Below are 26,512 nucleotides of genomic sequence, written 5' to 3' on the forward strand. Positions count from 1 at the left end.
CTCGAAGACCTTAAAGGCCCTTCCAACTCTAAGGATTCTATGATTTCACCTGTTCAGGAAAAAAAAAACTGATCCTGCCCTCAGAGATTACAAAACCTCAAATCATTTGCATGTCTGAAAGCACAAACATCTCGTGGAAGCAACTGATGCCTGAAAATATTTTCACAAGTTTCTGCCACATTATAAACATACTATCTGAACATCTATTTGGGAAAAGTCGGCATAAATTTTCTATTTAGGGAAAGGCAGTAGACAAAACATCCACGTCAAAGACTTATGGAAGGAAGAAAATACATCTGTTTTAGCTGTCATGAGTTATTTTACAAGATATACATAACCTTGTAAATCACATTCCAATCAAAGAAACTATATCCCATCCTGACTGAAATACACCCCACTGCTAGTTCTCTAACTGAAGAATCTGACCTTCCACGTTATATTTAATAAGAGACAGAAAGAATAAGAGCCACATATAGCAGAGAATAATCTATGAAATCTCTTAAAAATAAATATTTGGAAGTCTTAAAGAAAATATTATGAAATAAGAGGTATATAAAAAATTGTTTATGAGCTCAAACACACAAAAATTGTCTTTTTACATATACTTATAAATTAATCCCTTTGCACATACAAAAAAGAAGACTATGCAAGAATATATCACACAACACAGAATTCCAACAATTACTTACTTTTTATTTCCATCTATAAATTTGAAAATGCATTTACCAGCTTTTCTGGTGCCTACTGTAATTGTCCTCCAGACGATAGTCTCCACACAATTTATGATAAGATTGATACATTCAGTATGAAGTGGTTTCACTATTTATGCTTTATGTTGCATCCACAATTTGCTTATCAAGTTTTTTTTTTAAGAAAAAGAGCAGTTCTATACTTAAAAAAAAAGCCTAATGAAATTGGCAAAACTTAATAATTCATAGCTTAAAGCTTGGTCTTAGCTATACTGCATCCATTTAATTTCTGCTGCATGTATCTATTGAATTTTGTTCATTGGTCTACATGAAATATTAAATATGAGTTTGTTTTCCAATCTTTTCTCTATATGTTTATGCCAAATACTGAACCTACCAGAACTAATAGAAGCCTATCCAGTGACAGCTAAAGTTTAACTTTAAACTTCCCTGCCATAATAATAAAGCCATCGTTCAGAGGCTCATGCTGAATTGTGCACTGACTGTTAGAGAATTGTTGGAGAGAGCACTAGTAGTGCCGTCTGAATGCTGTACATTAATTAACTGATGGAAAATTTACACTGAAAGATGTTTTATTCAAAAATATGGATTCAACTGTAAAATAAAACTATTCTGTAAAAACCCATTAACTGTTCAAGTCCTGTCAGAAACAAAACAAGGCCCAGACCTGCTATTTCTTAGCTCTGTTGGTTTCCTGAATTAAATAAGTCATTCCTCCAGGACCAGTTCCTTCAGAAACATGGGCCAGCAGCGCGGTGAGGTAAGCACAAGAAAGCAAAGGGAAAAATGTTTGTGTTTACCTACAACACCCACTTCTCACGGTGAAACTTGCTCACTTTTGAGACATCCACCTAAAATACTTCTGTTTTCCTGGTCCACAATGTTCGTGTTGATTAATTTTTTTTTTTTTTTTTTAACAGCAATGGCTGCAATTTTTTTGTAATGACAAGCATAGACACAATTTTGCATAAATTGCAATTTTCATACCAGAAGAGAAGTTTTGTTTTCAGTTAGAAACATGCTGTGTAAAATTCAAACTTTGAACCTCACGGTTCTTTTTAATGCGTCTTGGCAATTTTTGTATAGCTTCGCCTTCTCTCTTCTGCATGCTCCTCACCTATACTGTACCTGTCATGACACATTAAGGCAACAGATTCAAATCATACAACAACAGAGGAAAAAGTGTCACTTTACTCAAAGCAGAAGTCAGCTAGGCATCCTCAGAGGAGACTGGAGGTACTTTGAGACCTATCAACTTCTAGCAAGTCATCATGACAGAATTTCTAAGTGTAAAGATAATGTTTTCTGCCACAGTTTCCTTACTGAAGGCATTTTTGCCTATGTTTAAAAAAAAAACAAAACACTTTTTTTTCTTTCAGAAAAATAATACCATCATATACAGCAGAAGAATATGTAAAATTTCCTGAATAACAAAGATATCGAGAGTTTTATAGTTTGCATTAAAAAGAAAATGAAAAAGAAAAATATTGACAGACTTGACAGAAGGGAGCATGTTGTATTGCCTGTTGGATGTAGGTGCCTTTTTCTTAAAGAAGTGTATTAATGCAGATTTCTGTAAAATTTGATCCTTACACTTCACTCATACAGAACATACTATTAAACCATGTATTTTATATGTTTATATATTTCATAGGCTGTACCTTATGTGTTTATATATTTCATGGGATGCAATCAGCAGAAGGTTTAAAATATGAATTTGATTATGGATATGTCTTGGTGTTCTGGCTTCATGGGGCCAGATACTGTACAAACTAAGAGGTTCTTCTTGTATACAAGTAGTAAATTTTCAGTGATCTGAAACCGGGGTCTTTGAAGTCCACTGACTGAACAGAATGATGTAAATCACCGGGATAATAATACTACTACTAATAAAATGCATTCATTTAGTCCTTTGATTGTTTATCTTTGTGAATGTTTTTTCAGCAGCCAGGAAAGCAACAGGATCCCCTGAGAACCTCTGATGCTCAGGAAACTAAAGCTTTAAGTGTATTTGACCTGGTGTTTGTAGCATTCCTTGAAACAGCATCACTGTTTGTTTTGTCACGTTCACAGGGAGTGGATGCTAGGTGACATGCTGACCCTAGAGTCATTAACAAGATACCCATCTTTTTTTTTATTATTATTATTTGTCTGTAAAGAACCAAGCACAACCTGAAAATGAAGTAACATTGCTAATTAAAAATAAGCCATTACTTGAAAACTCAAGCTAGCTTTAAGCCTTCAAAGAACTACAAATAGCAGGAAGCAATATTGAGAGGCTCAGCTCGAGATGCAGAAAAAAAATAATCCTAGAGTCACCTGAAAATCACAATGGTTCTATACACCATGGTTTTCAAACTGGATATCCATGGGAGTCAAATTCTCAGCAAGTATGATGGAAAGTTTGGGAAAAAAAAAAAAACACCTATGAAAATGTTAAGTCTGGTAGTACCAAGATTTTCTCCTAAGAACTACTACAGATCCATCTTGTCACATTTCCCCCCTACCCATATTATAATGGCATTTTAACAGTAATGTTCCTGGATAAATTCTCTCTCTCCTGAAAATTACTTTAGAATATAATTCCCTGAGGATTTACTTCACAGACTTTCAAAAAGCCACCAAGACTTGCGAAGTTTTCAAAATATGTATTTAGAAGACTGAAATGAGGACAAAGAAAAAAATGCATTACACTGAACATTATTTAAGTCTAAATTGCCACTCCAGTCTTTTTCTTTTTTTCCCCAAGTAAGTGGGCTTTTCCACTATCAGTTTCCTCATTAACCACTTCATTGTTCTTCTAAAACCTCTTCCAGGTGCCTTATATATCAAATTACTGGTGAGCTACTAAGGGAGAGCTGTTAAATAACATCTTTACTATAAATCCTATTTGTAAGCATAAACCTTCCTTCACCAGCCTTAAAAAGAAAAGAGAATAAAATGGAAAAAGAAACAAGTTTTCCCTTTATGAAAATCAGGCAGAAATATTTAAAGAAGCACATAGCTTTAGTCAAAAGGATACTTTAAAAAAAAAAAAAAAAACTTGTACAGTTTAACTCTATGTGATATTTGTCACGTTATATTATTCACATGTTGTTAAACTTGCTAAGACTAGAATATTTTGGTTTTTATTGTGCAAACTACAATTTTTTTCCATACATGCATAGATTACAAAAAAATATTGGTTTCTAAAATCTTAAACTTTAATTAACGTTTGCACTTGGGCATTAAATGACAGGCTAATAGTGGAGGTTGTTCCTCTTCTCCCCTCCCCTCCATCCTCTGCACCACACACACATCTGGATCATCTGTGAAGTTGATCCAACTTCAGAGTTCAACCAAGGTGTTCAGTCACGTCCATTTCCAAGTATCTGCAAGGATGGGACAGTGTACTGCTGTCTTGGTGTGTATCTTTGGTTGATGGCAGTTCCAGTGCTGCTGTGACAAATTAGAAACCTCTGCATCAGCCATAGCACTCAACGCATCTAAGATTCAGTGGACTTGGAAGTCCAGGTGATGAGGTGACATGAAGCTTTATCATGCTTAACTGAATTACTGAAATGCCATGGTTGACCTAATGGTGTTCTTACAGGAGGGAAAGGCTGAGCAGAAAAAAGAATAATCTGAGTAGTATACAATGTATGGTGTTGCAAAACTACTTGCTCATCTAACTAATCCCTCCAAATATCTTCTCCATTTAAAAAAGAAAAAAGTTATTACTGAATTATTCTAGAAAGTAAAAAAGTCAACAAAAATCAGAAAAGCAGAAGTATGAAATGATTAACTATGTAAGAAATGTATTGATTACATGGGATATCAGAGTACCGGTGGTGCAACTGAAGCTGAGAGTACTTTTTCCCACTAAGTAAAAAGAAGGTCCATAAGGTCCATTATCCACTATAAAATGAAGCCTGTTGGTGAATAATGAAAAGATGGTTTAATGGCTGAATTTGTGCTTTGCTTAAGTCTTCATTTAAAAGCTAATCTCAGCTGGTAGTAGAATAAAAAAGAATAGATTAGATGGTTTCAAATCATCTGAACTATATGAAAAGCACTCGAAAATTTATAAAGAACATGCTGAATATATTTCAGTTTTCCTGAAGATGACACAGGGATAATTAACTAGTAACCTGAAGATGGGAAAAAGGAAAAAGGTAATCCCTATACTTAAACAGGGAAAAAAAAGAAAAAAAAAAAAAGACTAAATTACAGAATAATGAGTTTTATGAGAGTAATGAGTCCAGTGTTTCCCATTTTATTACCTTAAAGTAATCTATAAAAATACTGTCTAACTGTAATGTCATGAGAAGTAAAACTGGCTAAATATCTGCATTATAAGAATTTTGACTAATGCTTCACTGACAGGTAGATTAACTGGGTTTTGCTGGAAGGTTTGTCCTTGTCCATAGGGAAAATGATCTTACAGATTGATAAATTACTTAGCTGGTATAATAAAACACATACTTACTAGGTTTATAGACAATATGAAGGCAGAAACAAGTTTAATCATGTTAGAACACAAGAGAATATTCAAAATGATTTTGATGAAATGGGGAAATAGTCTAAGAGGAAAAATGCAATTCAGTATGTTAAGTAGGTATGAATACAGTGTAGATCAGTAAGAAACAGAAATACCACATTGAAAATAGTAGGACAAATTACAGCTCTGAAGAAGCTGTGCACAGTGCACTGTGGTTTACAGTAGATAAACTCTACCATCAGTGTCACTCTACCAAAAGAAAAAAAAAAAAAAAAAAGGAATAGAAAGAAAATCTATCTACACTCACTGGAAAGGTCTTATCTGGAGGCCTGACTTCAGATAGGGAACCACATCCCAACAATACTTCGGGCTAATTGGTAAAAATTAGAACACACATCAACAAGAACAATCATAAAACAAGGAAACATAACCTTTCTCCAAAGGGAAATTCAAACAGCACAGTCTGAAGAAAACTGTAGGAAGAGATAGGACTGTAGAGATAATAATCATAAATAACTACGAACATAGAGCTACTACAAAGAGGAAAGATGAATGTAAGCAGGGAAAATAAATGGAAATAGCTGTCTTGAATTGCTGCAGAAATTTAACATAGATCAGGGTCGTATCTAACTACAGTGTGAATGAAGGTAGAGATAGCAGTATAGCCACGTCGCGTGACCAGATAGCTCTAACAAGAGAAGGAGATACCCTATTATGAGGAGATGCCCTATTATTCTCAGGTAAATCTGTGCCTGGGCAAGGTGCTCAGACACACTGTCCAGTTGTAAGAAAACTGACAGTAGAATAACAAGACTTCCATATTTGGATGATTTTAATGAATAAGTTAGACATATCACTGCCCTGTGGCATCAATAATGACTTACTTCATTGTTCCTCTAGCACGATTTTTTATGATTTGTTACCAAAAAAATATCCTCTCAGTAAATGGTTTTGTGTGTTCTAAAGCATGGTTCTTCTTGTACATTAAGCAAGTAGCAACACAATATGTATATGGAGGAAAACCATAGTGGCATCCAAGACTGAGGATTTTTAAGACACTGCTAGACATGAAGGAGAAATGGGCCTTGTATCAAATTTGTGATAAACTATGAGCTCTCCAAACTAAAGAAGTAGAAGCAGAGAACCTGACCTCGGCAGACTTACTTGTTTTATTTAGAATCTGAACTATAAGGAGGCCCACTGCAATCAACACAACTGTCAGAGGTCAGATGAGGTTTTAAAGGCTGGAATGTTATGGCAACAGAAAAAAGAGTATCACATGCAAAAGTATGTCCTGTATTTTCTCTTTTTCCTATCAGTCTCTCAGACTTTCAGCTGTTCTTTTTTCTCCTATTATTATTAAAATCCTTGATAACTACTTCTTAAAAATAACATAATACATGCATAAAACAAACATATTTGACAATTAATAACAAAACTATAAACAAGGCCTTTGGATGTACACAATTTTCTGCTTGCCATTAATGAGATTCCTACGCTTCAAAACATAATTTTAATTCATGATTTTATAAGGGAAAAAGGGCTGCATCATAAATTTGCAGGGAATAGTATTGGCACAGACAGATTTCACATTCATACACATTTATATACCAGAGCTGACAGCAGCTGAATATCATGTTGCTCACTTTTTCATAGGCATGTACTATCTACTTTGCATCACACAGTTGTGCAGTAACTACTCTGTACTTTTATTAGCTCAGGGCAGGAAAACTTCAACACCCCAGGCTCTTGGACAGCAAAGTCCGTGGTATGGACAAAGCTGCAGCAGTAGACAAGAGTTGTCTTAGTTTATCCTAACATCCTGCAGAAAAAAAAAACGTAAAATAAAATCCTGTTGGCATATGTCACATCTGTATGAAGAGGTTTCCTGTAATAACAGTATACCAGTAGCGCTAAGACTAAGCAGTGTTTTACTGGGCATGGAGGTGATGGGTTGGCAGTTGGACTGGGTGATCTTAAAGGTCTTTCACAACCTTAATGATTCTATGATTCTGTGAACATGTGTGACTACAATATCAGTACATTCCAGACTCCTTACATGGATGTTTACATCCAGCATAACATTGCACACACTTACGACTTTTTTTCTCAGCTTGAGCATGATTCCTTTTGGCCATTTCCGAAATCAGGAGCAGCCACAAAATACCACTTGCCTCCAAACAGAATCAATAGCACAAACGCATTCTTGATCAAACACCCATGTAAATGAACTAATGCCTAAAATTTCCTTACTTCTTCATGAAAAAATAGAGTTGTTTTTAACTTGCATATTTGAAAAGAAAAATAATTTCTGAAGGAGAAAGGACAGATGAAAACGTGCACTGTCCAAACCAAAGTAATAAATCTTCTCCCATGAATTTCAGTGAAAGTATTTCTGATATATTTCAAAAGGAGGACAATCAAGCTAAAAGTTTATTCATCTACATAAATGGAAAAGTATACCTGTGTCTGAAAACACCATTAGCACTGCTCAGGTTTTGCCATTCCAGCCCCATTGCCTCAATTCTTACCACTCCTTAAGACAAGAACTGAAGTTACGTACGTTTCAAGTGTTATTAGAAAATTGCCTGCTTATTATGGTTGCTGTGGGATGCCTTGGTTCCAGCCCTGAAATGCAGGTTCGGCCCACAGCTCTTTCCCTCTGCTAAAAGGCATCTATAACTTGTCCCTTCCAGCACCTCTGTACAGGTCTAGAGACAACAATTCCAGATAGAAGGGAGTTTCTACCCAGCAAAGTAGAGAGAGAAATGCAAAATATTTAAGTGTCTGGGAAAAGAAAAAAAAAAAAGAAAAAAAAAAAAATTGCTGAAAAAGGCATTTGAGGCTGAATCAAAAACCTAATGAGATCCGTTTGACTGACTCTCAAGAGGTTTTGGTTCATACCCTTTGCATTCTGTGCTTTTGCTTAAAAGAAAAAAATCAAAGAGAAACTTTGAAATACAAAGATATAAAGAAATGTCAATTTCCTCCATCCACCCCCTCTAGTTTCCTATGATGAGCCTTTTCTTTTTTTTTTTTTTTAAACAACAGAATCTTGACTTCCTGAGTGTAAATGTGGTAGTCAAGAAACAAATCTAGGGGGACTATTACAAACTCTGAGAGAAGCAACAAACTGTGGGCATCCATAATTAGACATGTACACTTGACAAAATCAGAGTTGCAGCCTGTCCTTAATGTTGATCAGTTGTACTCAGCCATACCTCAATCTCATGACATACAAATCTTTAATCATGTATAAATACTAATCTGTTGAAAAATGCTGGATAACAGTTACTCTTGTAACTCTTGTCTACCCAAGGCCTCTTCATGTGTGTAAACACCAGGCACCTGAGATGGGTCTTGCATACAATGCTCATCTGAACAACAGATTCACTTCTCTGTAAGTAGAATCATTAACAATAGCTACTTCTCATATTCACACACAAAGGAAAATAATGGTGAAAATATCTCTGGCCATGCCTTCAATGTCCTTACTATCATCACTCCATATTCCTTTAAAATAGACATAAAAATGTATTCTGGAAAGGCCCAAAGTTACAGGATTAGTCTGTCTTCTCCGTAACAACTACTTTCTGCTAACAACTGAGGGTCCTGCTGCATTTAGGATCTTCACACTTTTCAAAATGAGACAAGGATGGAGGAGGCAGAGTAGTTAGAGACAAACCCTCTAATGAAGGTAGGTGGCATAAAGCAACTACTAAAACATATATATTTTAAACAAGGGAAACCATTATCATGTCAGACTCTATTGAGCATTTTACTAAAATCTAGGGAAAATATTTGAAAGACAGGGATCTCTTGGAAAGAGTCCAGCGGAGGGCCACAAAGATGGTGAAGGGCCTGGAGCATCTCCCCTGTGAAGAAAGGCTGAGTGAACTGGGTCTGTTCAGCCTTGAGAAAAGATGACTGAGAGGGGACCTGATCCAGGTTCATAAATATCTGAAGTGTGGAGGTCATAGTAGTGAGGCCAGTCTCTTTTCAGTGGTACGTGGAGACAGGACAAGGGGAAATGGACATAAGCTGCAGCATAGGAAGTTCTGCACAAATGTGCACAAGAACTTCTTTACAGTGAGGTGACGGAGCACTGGAACAGGCTGCCCAGGGAGGTGGTGGAGTCTCCTTCTCTGGAGATGTTCAAGACCTGCCTGGATGCCTACCTGTGCGACCTGCTGTAGGGAACCTGCTTTGGCAGGGGGGTTGGACTCGATGATCTCTGGAGGTCCCTTCCAACCCCTACAATTCTGTGATTCTGTGAAAGCATAAAATTAGGAAGGACACTTACCATCAAGCACTCAGCTGTCATCTCTTGAAATTGATGTTCAGCAAGTATGACCATTGTTCCATTGACACTAATGGGCTTATAAAAAATGGGCTTATAGAGCCAGAGTAAACAGGTTTTGAAGAATTTAATAATAGAAAAAGCAGGTGATGAGTTCAGATGTATTATCACCATTTATCTTGCTGCTTAAAAACAGACAAGTGTGAGACAACCAAAGTTTCCCAAAGCAAATATCCGTCTTCGTTCTACAAAAAAGTACGAACACTTTGACCTCAAGGCCAATTTTTCTGAGAGTTTGAAAGTACCAGAGAAGAAAAACTTAGACAAATGGTGATCTTGTGTTTCAGCTGTGAGCCTGGGAGTCATGTGGTTTTTTTTTCCTGGCTTTCACTCAGCTTCTCTATGGCCTCCAGCAGGTCTTCTACTCACTGCTATGGCAGTAAAAGGCAACAAATCAGACATTACTACAGAACCTGCCCCTTTGTTTCAACCAAGTCTTTAAGGATTAAATCAAGTTTCTTTGCTTGCAGGAACTATACAATAGATTTAAATAAATACATTTGGTATAGCCATTCACTTCCAATATACTTCAAGTTTCTTTTATTGTTTTTTTCTTTTCTGTATGCTAATCAGTAACTTTCTGCTCTCTGATTTGGATGGTTTACTCAGCCTGATTCAAGATCTGGCAGACTGAAGTCACAGGATTCCAACCTTTGCTTAAGGTTGTTCACTGACAAGAACATCCTAGCAGATCTCATTAGCTGATAGCAATTTTTAAGTCAGAATTAACATAAAACACTTCAGTGTTAATAGCTAAAAACTCATGTAATAACAACTGTTTAGATAAGAGAGAGAACACATATTTAACGGCATTAATTTTACTGAGATGCATCTCTCTACCACAGCGGTTCTGATTGCTCTGACTGTAATCCAATCAGTCCAGGCACAGTCCAGCTTCACACAGAAGCTCTGTGGATGCATTAGCACAGCCCTGTGCCTGAGCTATGTTACTCTCTGCAGGGTTATTGACCATGACACCACACCAAGCTAACTCCATGGTTCCCAGATGCAAACTGCCTTGCCTCTGGCCATTTTAAAGCAGAATGAACATGCAACTGTCTCCATCAATTTGTGTAAGCAAGCACAATGTTGCCTCCAACTTCTTCTAAGTTCTTTAAATTCTGTATATGTACAAAAGAATAATTAGTGATGGTAAACAAAGAAGGTCTCATTTTGCCACACAGAGCCAGAATTTCTAATGCAAAATTATAACTGCATGTTAATAAGCAATCAGATAGGTACACAGAGAGGTACACAGGACACAGAGAGGTATTTTATAAAGACTGTGTATGAGGCTTGAAGACATCATTAAATAATAAAATGACCTCAAAATCTGAGGTATTTGCTTGCTTATACAGATATCAGCATATATTAGCTTCTGAAATCTGAAAAGCCTTTGTTCCTGACTAATAAAATGCAAGTAAAAGAGACCTTGAAAGCATTTTAAAGTAATGGAAGATGTTATAAGAAAGTGGATAAGAAGATACTTCTAGTCTAGCAAAAAATGCCATCATGTTAATAATAGATGACCAGCACAGCTCAGCATGATGTAGGGATCCATGAAATGTTACAAAGCTTAAATCTCATGCTAGTGAAATGCTGGCTGGTAACACTGACAGAGTCAGTATGTGTGAAAGAAATCTTCCCTTGAGGATGTCCAGTGGGCATATACTTAACCACAATGCTGTTTAGATTGCAAGAGTCTACTAATTTTTGCAGGCTTCCTAATGGCTCAATGACTTCATCTAATGGCACTCTCTAATAGTGCCTGTAGTCGTAGAGCCCAACCAATGGCACAGCTGTCTTGGTTACAACTGGGGTCCCCCACATTAGCAGTGCTGGAGTGAAATGCAGTCAGCATCCATAGTTCCTGCTACTCTCAGCAGGAGATAATGTTGCTCACTCTAGTGAAGGAGGTGCTCCTTACTTGGCACAATCAGTCTGGGAGGTGCCCGATAGTTTATGTTCTTCAAAGACAAAGTAATTATCTCTTAAACACCAACGTTTTATATTGCTTTGTTTTTAGAGGAAGGGAATTGATCTTGAATGGGCTGCTTTGAAAATCACCCTTCTACCTGCAGAGTTGTGATCCATCATCAGACGTGCTTTTATCATTCAGAGAAAACAGTATGTGCAAAAGTCAAGGTTTACCACACAGGTGATTAACATTTCTTCTTCCCCTTGCAATTAATATGCTATAATATCTTAGCCAATTCCAGTTACAAAAATTCTATTAAGCAGATTAGTTGACAAAGGTAATAGACTGAGAAAACTGTGAATTCCTAGTTCTTGTGCAAACTAAACAGTGCTCAGATCTAGCAGCAAAAAATAAAATAAAACTTTTCCCTTCCTCACAATTGCCCTTTCTCCATATGCAGGTGTCAGTTACAGAATTTTGGGGAGATCTGCTTATTTCATTGATCTCCAGAATACTTCAAGATCCTGACTCTTGACTTTCTTAACAGCCCATGTCCAGGAGTGAGATCATCAAGCAGACTCTCCAGCTAAACGTGCAGTTGGTACAGGTGTAGGTATCTGCATGTCTCATCCTTCAAGAGCAAATTCAAGGACTCAAATCTGTCAACCCTTAGAAATAATCTTTCCAAAAGAGAATCTGTAGATGTTTTTGCCCTTGTAGTGAATTTTAGCAGTTCTAAACTACTTTGCAAACTGCATGCGATTAAAAAGAAATGCATTTTCCAAAGTATGTGCCCACCAAAATATACCAAATTTTCCTATTAAAATGTTAATACATTTATAGCCACTTGTGGCCAATACAGAAAGCAACTGTATGCAGAAATATGAGCAAACACCAAGTAGAAAAACAGTAGGAACTAGGACATGAAAGACTTTCTGTAAGGACTAAAGCAAATTGTTTGACATTTGCCTGTTTCCATTTCTAGCTCGCTACCTATTTTGGTTTGTGTGTATTTTAGGCAAAGTGTATCTTAGACACATATCCTAATCCAGAGGCAGTAGATACACATCCTAATCTTGAGGCAACCTCAGCTTCATTGTGCTTCTCATGATTTTTAAAGGTGCTAACCCATTACTGGACTTGGAACATTAATTACTTCCACTTCTCAACAGATGTATGATCAGGGTGAAACCTTACCAGAACCAGAGCACTGTGGCACATCTGGCACGTGCACAAACTGCACGTTGGCTTAGAAACCCAAATCTCACAGAAAACTGAGATTCACATGGAACAGAATCTCTGTTACTCAGTGAGACCTTGGATTAATCTGAACAGTCTTTTGGCCAAACAGTTCATCACCTTTCAATGCAAATAAATATCTCATATTGGCTGACCTCTGAAAGCTGGAACTTTTTGCAGATACAAAGAAACAATGAAACTATTTCATATCACTCTTTCCCACACTCTTTCTAAGTAATACAAGCTTGTTAAATATGACTAAAAGAAGTTACAGGTAGCATTGTTCTCTATCCATCATCCAACAATTTTTATTTTTTTTTTTTTTTAAAAAAAAAGCAGCAGCAGCAGCCCGGGCATATAAGAAAATTCAGCAGATGAGGGTATGCACAGGTTTTTGTGCCTGCCCCATCCTTGTCCCACAACAGAACAACCAACCAACAAGGTGCACGTAGCTATGATAAGTAGGTTGGTACACAGTCAGCTGATTACAGGTGTACAGCCTAACTGGCAATAATTAAAAGCTGAACACATTTATCTTTAAGGCCAGATTGGATGGGGCCCTGGGCAATCTGATCTTGATCTAGCAGTTGGTAATCCTGCCTGTGGCAGAGTGATTGGAACTTGGTAACCCTTCCAACCCAAGCCATTCTATGATTCCACAGTCTTGACTACATCTACTTAACTAATAGCAAAAAAAAAAAAAAAAAAAAAAGCATTTAGAGAAATGAAGGACATTATCACATTAATCCAATTTAAATCAACTGTGGCATTGTCATTACTTTTCGTCAGCTCTGTCTTTCATCAAACCACTGTGGTTATATTATACATTAGAAATACCACCAAAAGCCATTCAAGGCATCTATAATACTTCAGTACATTTAAACTCTTTTGTGATATTTGAATGAAGTTTGGATTTCGGCTATAGCGAATCATATGTCTAATCTGCTATCATAAATAGGGACTGGGAAGGACTTCTTGCATTCCAGTGCTCCCGTCGCAAATTCTCTGCATTCAACATTGCAGTGAATTACACTGCTAGCTCAGTTACTACATAACACTCCTTAATCCATTGTTCACACTGCCGCCTTCTCTAAACTAACCACCCCTTTTTCTAATGCTGTGGTTCTGCACCTTGTGTCGATCACACAACTACCAGTGGTTTAGATTAAACGAAATCCTATTCATGTTGTATGGATGTGATTCACTCAGATAGCCACCTCGTGCTTGTTTTTTCTACAAGTCAGAAGGAATGGATCACAGTACCAGATCATTTCTGCACATATTTACTTTTTCTAGTGATGGAAGAGAAATTAGAGAAATACATGTTTGGATCCTCCAAACAGGAGATTCATTCTTGTCTATGACGGTATGCTACGCAACATTATTATTATTTTATTTTTTTTAAGTGAGCAATTCCATCTGTTGTTTGCAACTGCTAACACCTTAGACGCTTCCAATTCTCTAGAATGAATTTTGGCGAAGGGTACGGTTATGGGATATAACTATTGAAGGATATTTTCAGGATGAGGAGAACCTCAATCCAAATCTTTACTGGATCAATGTAACCCGTTGGTCAGAGGCTGAGATGAACAGCATCTGAATTCTACTTTAATAAAGCTGGCAAAAATTAAAGCTTGGAACTTGCTCTGAAGTTGCTGGGAGGAGAGCTAAGAACCAGTCATCTTGCTCGAAAAAAAGGAAGAGCAGGCTCTAAGGCAGAATGGAAATAGTATTATCATTTTGCAGCTGAGCACTGGAGCATTTTATGTTGATGAGAACAGAAACAGTTTATCAGAAGAAAGATGAGCACAAATCAGCAACTTTCACCAACGTAAGAATCAACTGAAAACACACAGAATTGCTTCCAAACATGGAGATTTTTAAGTGCATTCTGAACATGCACATTAATGGATACACTGAAACAGGTACTTTAAAAATGTACGGCTGACTGATTATAGACTGATTAAATCATCTTCAGCACCTGTAGGGATCGTGAGTAGACCGTCCTTCAGTTCTCTGAGCAGAATCTCTTTATCTGCATTAGAGGACAGAGAGGCTTTTGAGGTTTTTATGATGTAAATTATTCAGACAATCTGTAGGAGCTGTCTGAAAGGTTTCTGTTCCAGTTAGAATCTAAACACAACCACCTCGATGCATGTTAGATAAAAGTTATTTTCTTAAGATCTTGGTTTTGGTGAAACCATGGAAAAGAATTCCTCCCACACACACAGTTAACTTTAATCTGTGCACAGATGAGTGCTCTAACATCTCACCTTCTTTATAATGATCTTTCCTACAATTCTTACCCTGTAACCACCATGTCCCTCACCATAAAATCATATTAGGATCTTTCTGTTCATGGTTCATCTCCCAGTAATTCTTCCTCCTTTCCTTTATCTGTAGCTTCTTTGGTGTGTGTAAGAACTCTTCTTAGGGAAGTTTTATTTGGCTCATTCTCAAACGTATGTTCTTTATATATGTTTATACTCACTCTCAGCTAAAAATTTGGTACTAATAAAATAAAAAATCCTGCAGGCGTTCAAAAAGAGTCACACTCAACACAAATAGTCGTTTTCACTTTCACATCAAAATTTTCCACTTTACTATTCTTGGTGTTAACTTCAAGAAGGGATAATTTTCTGGATGAGACCATTTATTTTATTAAGCAGAAAACTTTTCTTTTTACTCTCATTTTACTGCATTGCTGGCACTTGATAGTTGGAAGGGGTTTGCTGCTGCTTTTGCTTGAACTTATCATTATGAAGAGCCAATATGTACAAGAATGACTTTCAGAGATTTTAATGAGAGCTGGAGGGCATTCAGCAACTTGTAAGAACAAGTCCCAGATCACCACAGCATTAAAAAAATCCATCTGAGCTGGGATTACATGCAAGTTATGACAGTATTTGAAGAAATACAAGATGGTAAGAAAGCACAGTAAAAAATAAAAAGACTAAAACCTTTTACTACATTTTTATTACCAGGATCTTAAGCATTCTGTGTGTTCCTAAGATTAGAGAACAGTGATTAAATCCAGCTTACAGACCTGCTAAAGGCACAGACCCTTGGTGAGATCACCGAGGTTTCACGGGTCACACATTTAGAAAAATAATGATAATAAAATAAATCTGTTGGCACTGCTCTGTCAGGGAACGGCAAGTCTCGCTGAGTATAACAGCGTACCATCAAAAACCTACTGGCACACCCTTTAGGAAGATTCACGTTAACTGTTCTTACTTAGAACTGACTACAACAAATACAGAGAAGGCTGAGGTACTCACTGAGTTCTTTGCCTCAGCCTTCACTGTCAGCCAGAATTCTCACATCCCAGTGAACTAGGGGAGCAAACTCCCCCCACTGGAAGGTGAGAGCAAGTCCAAGATCTCTCCTCATGAGACTGGATCCGTATAGGTCTATGAGACCGAAAGCATGCATCTCAGGGTTCCAAGGAGGCTGGCTGATGTGCTTGTTGGGCCACTCAACATCATATTTGAAAAGTCCTGGCTGTAAGTGAAGTCCCTGCTGACTGGAAAAGGGGAAACATCATTCCCATTAACAGGAAACGCAGGAAGGAAGATCCAGGGAACTTCAGGCCAGCGAGCCTCACCTCTGCGCTTGGGAAGATCGTGGAACAGGTCCTCCTAGAAGACACGTTAGGGCACACGAGGGATGAGCAGGTGATGAGACAGTCAGCATGGCTTCACCAAGAGAATGTCATGCTTGATCAATCTGGTGGCCTTCTGTGAAGGAGTAACAGCATCAGTAGACAAAGGGAAAACAAACTGATGTAATCTACCCAAACTTCTGCAAGGTCCCTGACGTGGTCCCCCATCACACTCATCTCTAAATTGAAGGGTGGAGTATTCAGTGGATAAGGAATTGGTTGGAAGGTCACAGCCAGAGAGCTGTGGTCAATGGTTCTTTGTCCAGGTGGAGGCTGGTGAGGAGTGGTGTCTGTCTTGGGACAGGTAAGCTATAACATCTTTATCAGTGACATAGCTGATGGGATTGAGTGCATCCTCAGCAAGTTTCCTAACGACACCAAACTGAGTGGTGCAGTTGATGCAGCAGAAGGAAGGGATGCCATACAATGGGACCTTGATAAACTTGAAAGGTGGGCCCATGTGAACCTGATGAGGCTCAACAAAGCAGTGCAAAGTTTTGCACTTGGGTCAGATATATCTATACAGACTGGGAGAAGAACTCCTTGAGAGCAGCACTGCTGAAAAGGATGTAAAGGCTCTTGTTGATGAAAAAAACATGAGTCAGCAGTACACACACTCCAGAAGGCCAACAGTATCGTGGGCTGCATCAGAAGAGGGGTTACCAGCAGAGAAAGGGAAAGGATTGTCCCTCTCTATTCTGCCTTTGTCAAGCCCAATCTGGAGTACTGCAGCCAGGCCTGGGCCCCCAACATAGAAAGATGGAGAGCTTTAAGAGAGGGCCCAAAGGAAGGCCATGAAGATGATCAGATGGTTGGCACACCTCTCCTGTGAAGACAGGCTGAAGGAGCTGGGCTTGTTCATTCTGGAGAAGACTACAGTGAGATCTCACTGTGGCCTTCCAATATTTAAATGGAGATTACAAACAGGAGGGAAATAAACTTTTTACATGGGTAGATCGTGATAAGGGAAAATGGTTTAAAACTAAGGTAGGGAAGGTTTAGATTGGATGTCAGTGAAGTTTTTCACTGAGAGGGTGGTAAGGTGCTGGCACAGACTGCCCAGAGAGGTTGTGGATGTCCCTGGAGGCGTTCAAGGCCAAGTTGGATGGGGCCCTGAGCAGCCTGGTCTAGTATCAGATCTGGAGGTTGGCAACCCTGCATGTGGCAGAGTAGTTGGAACTTGATGATTCTCAAGGTCCCTTCCAATCCAAGCCACTCTATCATTATATGATAGATGAGGAGAAAACTGTTTCATTTTAGATTAATACAAGTGTCTTCAAGTGTCAAAGTGAGAAATACTCCACTTGCTATTGCTGAATTTTATTTTTAAGTCAAAACATACTAAATAAAAAGAAATATTCTCTTCCTGATCCATGAAACAGATGAAATTCACATAAAAATCAATGAAATTTTTTTAAACATTATTTTTCATTTTGATTTAGTGTGACACCAAGTTTATAAATGCCTCCCTGTACTTGCATCCCTAACTAGGGTACCATTTCCAGTACTAGCAAAGGCATTGCAAACTTCATTACTCTGTCTTGCTTGCACCACTCGAATTATGACCTAAAGAAAATACAGGAAAAAAAAAAAAATCACTTTGGCCTCCAAAATCCACGGCCACCTCCTTGATCCTCCTAATAAATCCTCAATAAGTGAAAATTAGGACTCATATGAGAATGATATTTCTATATTGACACAATATCAAGACTGCCAACATCTCATATAAGCCATAATGACTTTTGCCCTTATTTGACTTGCAGAGAATTTCAAAACATGACCTAGAGGTGAAAAACTCTGTATCATATTATCAGTCTCTTGAACCACACAGTCAGTCATTACTGCTTCTTTGTATTACTCATCTATAACCAAAAATACGTAGTTCATTTCCCCTTACAGATGAAAATAACAGGCTCTCTGCCCCAAAATGTCAGCAGTCTTGCTTAGTGATTAATTACAGGACTGAATGGATAAAATATATTTTGCTTCTAAGCTCAAAAGATCTGACATACTATATAGTATCACAGAAATATGCTTTCTGAAATTATAAATAACGAGGTCATCATAGGTACTTGTCATTTAATTTAACACTGAATTGGGGTATTCAGAGATTCAACTGAATACTAGAATGGCTGTTGCCTTTTCAAGCCTATTTCCACAGTATTATGCCCACGACAAATTAAGAAGAAGCCAATTATCTCAAAACAGCCTGTATTACTGTGTTTTAAATATCCTCCTAGTAGAGGCTCGAATGCCTCTATTTGTTATGCTTTGGCAAAACTTTACAGTCATGAGATAATCTAAAGTTACATAGTAAAACCTTTACTTATGGCAGGGCCCAACACATCAGATACACTTCAAAGTTAGAACAATCTTTTCAGAGCTATATTCAAAACTAGTCAATGGTGGAGAATCATCAGCATTCCTGAAAAACATGCTCCAGTGACTGTTCTCACTGTGACTTCTTTTCCCCTTATATTTGATCAGAATTTCCTCCTGGATATGATATCTCTCCTTCCACTGCTCAAATCTAATAAGAGACTATCTTACCAGTATCTGTACTGAATGTATGAACGGATACTGGTCCTACTCAAGTGAAGTGTACAACCTCCACTCACTTTTCTTGTGCAATAGCAGGGCCAGTCACCTGTGTGACTGGTTGAATTCTTTGCTCACCTAATCAATTAAATTCTTTTATCTGTACGCGAGAATAAATTGGATATCACAGAGAAACTAAAATACAAAAGCTTTTCCTGAAAAATAAAAGAATTGTGGTTTGATTACTTACTACCAACTCAACAGATTGGTCCCCAGACTGAAAGGATTTACTTTCTATGTCCAAGACGCATGTAAAGAACATACATTCTGAAAAACATGACTTCAAATTATCTAGTCATACAAGTTTCTATTTCAGATTAAGACCTCAACAAACACAGCAAGATTTTAACACCACCCAACCAATTTTGTTGCAGTCCATTTCATTTGATCTATAAGCATAAAACTATTCTGCGTTGAAGTTCTGCAAGAACCACTCAAACCCTGTTTGGATCCAACTGTGATACTCTTCTGAATTTCAGTGATTTTCAAAAACACAATCAGTCTTAAAAATCTTGTAGTGGCAGAATGTAGCAGATGAACTCCATCTTCCAATATTCATAAAATAAATATTTCCAAAACCTACTGATCTTACAGACAAGAAGAAGATCTAATGTAATGAACAACTTTCACTGGATTAACTTCCATTATTATCAATAAAACCTTAAATCTTTCACTTCAACACTGTGGAAGATATCCTTTATATTTCTGTATGACAGTAGACTGTCAATTACAGAGCAGCAAGTAACTGTAGGAAAGTAGCCTGCTGTGGTGAATAAAGCCAAAACCAAAGAAACTGTGGCGTGGCTTCTGTAGCAGACTCACCAGTTCACAACTTTCAGACAGCTCTGCAAGACCAGAGTTCCTGAAGTCCTGAATTCCCAACTTTGGATGACTGAACTGAAAGAAGTATGGCACACAGCTTTACAAGAAGGGAATTTCACTGCTGAGGTTGAATTGCTGGTGAGTGGAGCAGTTAAACGTGCATTGCTGATGCACTAAAAATGCATAATAACAAGCATCTTCCAACAATTGTATAAAACCAGAAAACAAAGTGAAAAACATTTACTGCTAGTTGTTACTCTTCTATTCCTGTTGATGGAGATCTTGAAAAAAAGATACAACCTAATACATTGCATTTCAGCTTACTAAGATGTAACTCAAGCAGTAGCCTGGACACAGCCTATTACTTCTAATGTTAACATTAAGGGCATTCACACACCTGCAAAACAAGTGTATCAGGCTCTTAGGCACAGCCACCAGCAACTGTTACATGATTTGGAAATGTTGTTTGAGTTATTTGAGCAAAACACCGTTCCCCCCATCAGTTTTCTCAGCAGGAAACCATCCCACAAACAGCATACTGTTCAAGGCTAAAATCCCAATTTCCCTCGTCCCTGTTTGTGCAGTGCTTGCTCCCTCAAATTGCCTCTTTACCAGTGGACAGATGCTTCATCTCCAGATCAATGGGCCAGTGATTCTTTTACCAACATAAAAAGATGCTACAATTTATCGGTTCAGAGATTTTACCTTCTCAATTTATCAAATCTCTTGAATCTGGGAGCTGTTAACTAACTGCTGTGGGCTCTAATACACAAGCACAGACAGCCTAACTGTAAGATAGTGAAGAGGCATATTAATAGAAGTTAGTTTGTAGCTTTATAAATCATCTTCAAATGAGATGAAAATCTGTGCACTTCCTCACATAAATAAAATTCCACTATTTATAGTAAAAAAATAGTGAAATGTTACATTTAGTCTAATTTAGAGTAATTTACAGTCTCAGCTCCAAGGGTAAGGATTTGCCTGCATTGCTATAATTAATGTTAATTGCAATCACCATCATGAATATTCAGAAAAGAATCAGTTTGTTATAACAACCAACTGCAGTCCACAGTGACTTGGTCAAAACACTGCCATGGAGAAGCTGTGTTTCCATGAGAATCATTTCCCCATGGGGTCTGTTGACACAAACTATTTGGAAAGTAACAGGTTAAATAGGGGATAGACTGCTCTGTGCCAACAGCTAGGCAGAACATAGACTGCTAAATCAGCATCTATACAATGAACTCAGTGCAGCAAAGAAAAAGGCATGAAATGAGATTTGCAAAGCAGTAAAGGGGACGGAGCACCTTCTGTTTGTCTTCCATTCACTATTCTGAAACTCTCATTCACGATCTCTGTTACTTATAGTTCTTTGTGCATGCTCATCATTATGCTTCTAGGTAGCAAAAAACTTCCACTTACTGTAAATGTTAAAACAAAATTATCCTGCAATAGTAGTTACTCAGAAACACATTTTCAAAGCAGCATGAAGGCTTCCACTTTGTGACACATATTAACATCAATTGGATTCACACAGCTAAATGTCTCTGCAATTCTTTGCCAATTTACCCCTTCCAGAATTTAATTTTTTTTTTTATTTGCTTTATTTTTTAAGCATTTTTCATACTGCAGTTTTCTCCAGCATAGTGGCTACTCAAGCACAGACACCGACCCTGGCAGCTGCTTTGATTTTCTACTACAGAGGAGGCCAACGTCTGTGACTTCTGATGGCACTAGTGAGAATTATGGCTGCAATCCAAAGGACTCATATATCCACATGATATATTTTCCAGACGTATGCATAGCTCCTAATCATCTTTTTATGCATAAATCTGTCATTAAGATACGCACACACTTCTGAGTTATTAGCCTGACAACTTTGGAAATGGCATATCACAATGCTTCACTTTAAACACTGACAGAGATCACAGGGTTTAAAAGCAGGGGGCATAACACTGTTCTTAGGCAAAATTCCCCCAGCTTCCAGAAGCAGAATAAACCTGCAGAGGTGTACAGAGACTGCTCAGGACAGCATGTTGTTAGCAGCTCTTGCAGCACTGGTGCCACCCAGCCAACCTCCTCTGTGATTATGTCCAAAATCCCACGTCACACACAGTGATGGGGATGCACACAGATGGGTGTGAAGAATGAGAATACTGTCAAATGGTATGAGACTACATGCAGAATGATCGTGGGATTACTGGGTTCAATATTGAGATGCATGTATTATGAAATGGAAAAGCTGTCAATCAGCAATACATGTTTTCATGAATCAAAAAGCAATTGAAAATTATTTTCATTTGATGTCAAAATCGCTGGCAGACAAACAGCATTGGAAAGTACAAGCAAAATCTTCTTGGAGTTTATGTATGTAACTGTTAAGGGTCTCAGTATCTTAGAGTGTCACACAGTAACTGTTGTAATTCCTCATCCCAGCAGCACACAAACATACCCACCAGACAGAAGTCAGAGCGGAAGCTAGTTTCAATGAATGAAGAAGCTACAAAGACCACAACACACTGCATATTGCTTTCAAACAAGAACTAAACCTTGAGTACGTATGTATTTCCAGGAATTCAGCTTTTTACTTCATGCCATTTTATATCAAAAAGAACCTACACAGTGTGCTACAGTATGCCTACATGGTATGGCTGACTGTCCATACGCTATAGAAGGTGTTGTCAGCCATATTTTGTAAGGTCCATCTTTCTTAGATGATATCTGAAGATTAATCCTAAGGTTCAGGCAGAACTGCTCACAGACCCTTATCTGACATTAGAAAAATATGACTAAGGTAAACAATTTTAACATACACATGCCCATCTCTCTTCCTGAAGGGTGGATAACGATAGGACAAAGGGGAATGGGTTTAAACTGAGACAGGAGAGGTTTAGGTTAGATATTAGGAGGAAGTTTTTCACACAGAGGGTGGTGACACACTGGAACAGGTTGCCCAAGGAGGTTGTGGATGCCCCATCCCTGGAGGCATTCAAGGCCAGGCTGGATGTGGCTTTGGGCAGCCTGGTCTGGTGGTTGGCGACCCTGCACATAGCAGGGGGTTGAAACTAGATGATCATTGTGGTCCTTTTCAACCAAGGCCATTCTATAGTTCTATGATTCTAAAGTTTTTCCTCAAGTTGTGTAGGTCACCTGTACTCCCAAAACCTTAGGAATGAGCAGTAAAAGTGCTTCAGCTTTTGTAACATTGCTGCCCACAGCCAGCATCATGCCTTTCCCCTTCCCATAACTGGATGCGAGGTAACACAGGTGTCACTTAATGACAGCAATGTCTGGGGATGTGGTTGTGCTTGCAGACTTTATACTCGTGATCTCTGAGACGTTAGAAAAGCTCTAAAACCACCCGTGGTGACAACTTCGACAAGCATCCATTGAACACTGCCACCACTGAGAGCACAGGAAGCACCTGAGCCCTAAGTTCACATCTACCAGATTACACCTTGCATCTGAAGCACAGCTCTTACCCTTAAATGAAAATGAAATAAAGTGAAAGCATTTTGCCACACAGACATTTATCAGTGCCTGAAAGATACAGATATGACAGCAGAACGTTATAAAGCAGATAAGTACAGTAGAAAAATCTGCACATTAAAGTCATTTTTGGAAGTTGTTACATGATCTGATAGGTGTCTTATAAAACACAAATCCTTTCCTGAAAGATTTTATATGCATTTCTCTGCAGATTATGGTGGCTATTCACGCTTTACTTCAATTTTTATAGCCTCCAAGTAATTCTTCAGAATAGTAAATACAGTTATTATAACCTTCATAACCGGTAGAGGGATATATCTGAAGAAAAAGGGTTTCTCTCCCCTCCCACACGCGTTGAAGTAAATCAGGAGTGATTCTCTTGCAGTCAATAGGAGCATCTGTAAAACTGATGCAGAACAAGAAAAAACAAAGACCGAATGGTAGAAGCACAGCTCTCCTCACAGCACAAGCACAATGGCACGCCTGCCCTGCCTCTGGGTACCACCCAAGTGCCTACACCGCTCAGCTCCATCCCGTCCCTCGAACTGAGCACAATGGAGGTACAGCAGCCGGCACAGGCACAAAGCCCTGACACGAAGAAGGGTGGTCAGGCAAAATACTCGTCTGTGCTGGATTTAAGCAGAGGGCACCGCAAAGTGCTGCCAGAGATGGCCGGGGAAATCCACAAACGATTTAGAAGGGAGGAAAGCGGCCAACGCGCCCCACCACTCTCCTCGCAGCCACACGCGCGGCACAGCGCTCCGCTTAGGAGGGATCATGTGGTAAAATGATGACTCCGAGTCACAAGAAAAACGTCTTTAAATCCTCTCGGGACTAAGGGCGAACCGCCGAAGGCAGAGCATTATGTTATCGCCCGGCTAACGAGCCGGGGGAAGGGTTATCGCTAATGGGGGCCGCTTCGCTCCTGTAACAACTCTGTTCTCAGAAACAAATACGCCAACTTCAGTAAACAAAGGGAGACGCGTCCTCCTCATCTCAATCACCCGCTCAGGAAAGGAACCCCGGCAAAGTGCAGGAGAGGTCGTGCCGGGGGGCTCTCAGGGAGGTGAAAAAAAGACAACAGGAGAGGATGGCCACAGTGTTCCCCCCGCCCCGCGCCCTCTGCCCGTACCGCAGCCGCTCCGGCCCCGCACCGCAGAACTTGGTCCCCCCCCAAGCCGTGCCCGCACTCACCAGCTGCAGCGAGCAGAGGAAGATGAGCGTGCAGCGCCCCGTGCAGCAGCCCATGGTGGCGGAGCGCCGCGGCTGCTCCTCGGCTTCCCTCCGCGCTGCCGGGCGAAGCGGGGGCTCACCGCATCCGGACGGAGCGGCCGCGTCCCCCTCCCCTCCTCCTCCTCGCCGTCCTCCCGCCTCTGCTTCTCCACCTCCTTTGTCGAAGGGGCAGCGACCCCGCGGAGCGCAGCCGGCGGCGGGGACTCAGCCCGGCTCTGGGGAAGGGGCAGGGGGTGGGCGTGTGCGGAGCGGGGCGGGCCGGGCGGGGCGTGCTGCGGGGACGGGGAGCGGCGGAGGGCGGGAGAGGAATACGAGGGGAGTGGGCTGCGAAGAGACTGGGCTGCTCCCCTCCGAGCGTCCCGCGGACACGCGGCTCCGAGCGGGAACGGAGCCCGCGAGGGGCGGCTTGTTGCGGGCGCGCGGGGAAAGTTCACGGGACTTGGGCGGCTGAAGCGGGAGGGGCGGAGCCTGTCCTACAGCCACCCGCCCGTGTGGCAGCCGAGGGAGCTCAGGGCTACTGAGGGAGGGAGCTCGAGGCGGGGGAGGCACTCCGACACGTTCCTCGTCCCGGTGCAGGTGCTAAGGCGCAGAACCGCGCTGTGGAGAGAGGCTCGGGGCTGCTGGGGGCACGGCGCTGCCTCATGAGGCGCGTGTGTGAACGGGGCGGGAAGGGCAGCGGGCTCTGCTCGGAACCCTTCCTGGGCCGGGTCAGTTCGGCAGCTACCCGCCTTCAGTGGGCGCTGAGGGAGACGTAGGGAAGACCGTGTCCCAATCGCTGACACATTTTGGCTAAAGGAAAATAGGTAAAAATACGCGCGTTCTCCTTTAAAGATGTTCTTTTTTTACAGATAGATAAAGTGTCAGAACCTCTTTTTTTTTTTTTTTTTCCTTTCCGACAAAGTACGGGTAAATCAGATGACTTCTCACAGGCATTCAGGCACTTAGAGAAAGTGCTTTCCCGCAGTCTAGCTGCTGCTCTGAGACACCAGCCTCTGCCAAGCAACGCAAAGCTTGCCCAAAGGAAAAGAGAATCTTTTGTGAGGCGTTTTAGCGAGGTGTCTAATGCCTCCGTGGAATACGCAGTATTGTATCCCTGAAAGAAGTAAAACCTTTAATTTATGCATTAAATGGTAGTGGCAGTCCAATAATTACAAAATTACCCCAAAGTTCTACTGTGTCATGCTACATTTGGAAAGCTGCTTTTTATGGGTTTTAAGTCAGAAAGCATTGTTACGGTTCTGTACGCCACACCAAAGGAACAAAAGAGAAACAGACAAATAAGAACCAGGTTCTGCTCACCCAGGATTTGTATCTGGCTGATTGTCTGTGTGAGGAGTGCAAATATACCCTGCGCTGTGTGATGCACGACAGCTGAATAAAATAACTTGAGTTCTGTATTTCTCTGTGTGGTTTCTGAGATAAAATTCTTTACAAGGCTAAACTTAGTAAAGTTACATGATATGGGAATGTCTCTTGTGAAGGATGAAAGGGAGTAAATTGAAAAGGTGATAGTTGCCAAGAATACACTGTGCTAACCTGAGCTGGAAGCAGTTGTGGATAACTGGCTTTCTATACAGAAGGGTTAGAATACGTGTCATCTCTCTGGTCTCTGCTGGAATAGGTAATGTGCTAGCAGATGCTTTTAGTTAAAAGAAATAAATAAATAACAAGAATTTTGAGGTGGGTGAGGAACCAGGTAAAGGAAAGGAAACAACAAAGGGTTTTACGTGTACCGACCACAGTCAGTTACTTCTAGTATGTCAGTGGAATGAGGCCCATAACTCTTTTCCCTCTCTGTCTCCGTGTGTAGTACACTTCTGGGAAGCAGGTAAGCCTTTATCTTTCTTTCTTTCAAGAAAGCAGATACCTTCCGGCACTAGGGTAGTGTCTGAATGGAAAACCATGCTTTTGTTAAGGAAGAGCTGTCTGAAGGCCAGGATAGGATGCACAAGCCATTCTTGACCTGTCCACGCTCTTGGTTTAGTGGTCTGCCAAACTT

At 39.8% G+C, this 26,512-nt stretch overlaps 1 protein-coding gene across 1 annotated transcript in view; it reads right to left on the reverse strand.

Moving 5' to 3' along the window:
* The window catches only part of NKAIN3 (sodium/potassium transporting ATPase interacting 3), a 329,017-nt gene extending 304,489 nt beyond the window's left edge, over positions 1-24,528 (reverse strand). Inside the window, exon 1 of the mRNA XM_042835619.1 lies at positions 24,475-24,528. Coding sequence (XP_042691553.1) covers positions 24,475-24,528 — 54 coding nt within the window. The remainder of the gene's footprint in view (positions 1-24,474) is intronic.
* Positions 24,529-26,512: the final 1,984 nt, after the last annotated feature.

The sequence above is a fragment of the Centrocercus urophasianus genome, unplaced genomic scaffold (genome assembly GCF_019232065.1).
Source record: "Centrocercus urophasianus isolate 14NV4802_14NV808 unplaced genomic scaffold, USGS_Curo_1.0 seq_11, whole genome shotgun sequence".
Lineage (NCBI taxonomy): Eukaryota > Metazoa > Chordata > Aves > Galliformes > Phasianidae > Centrocercus > Centrocercus urophasianus.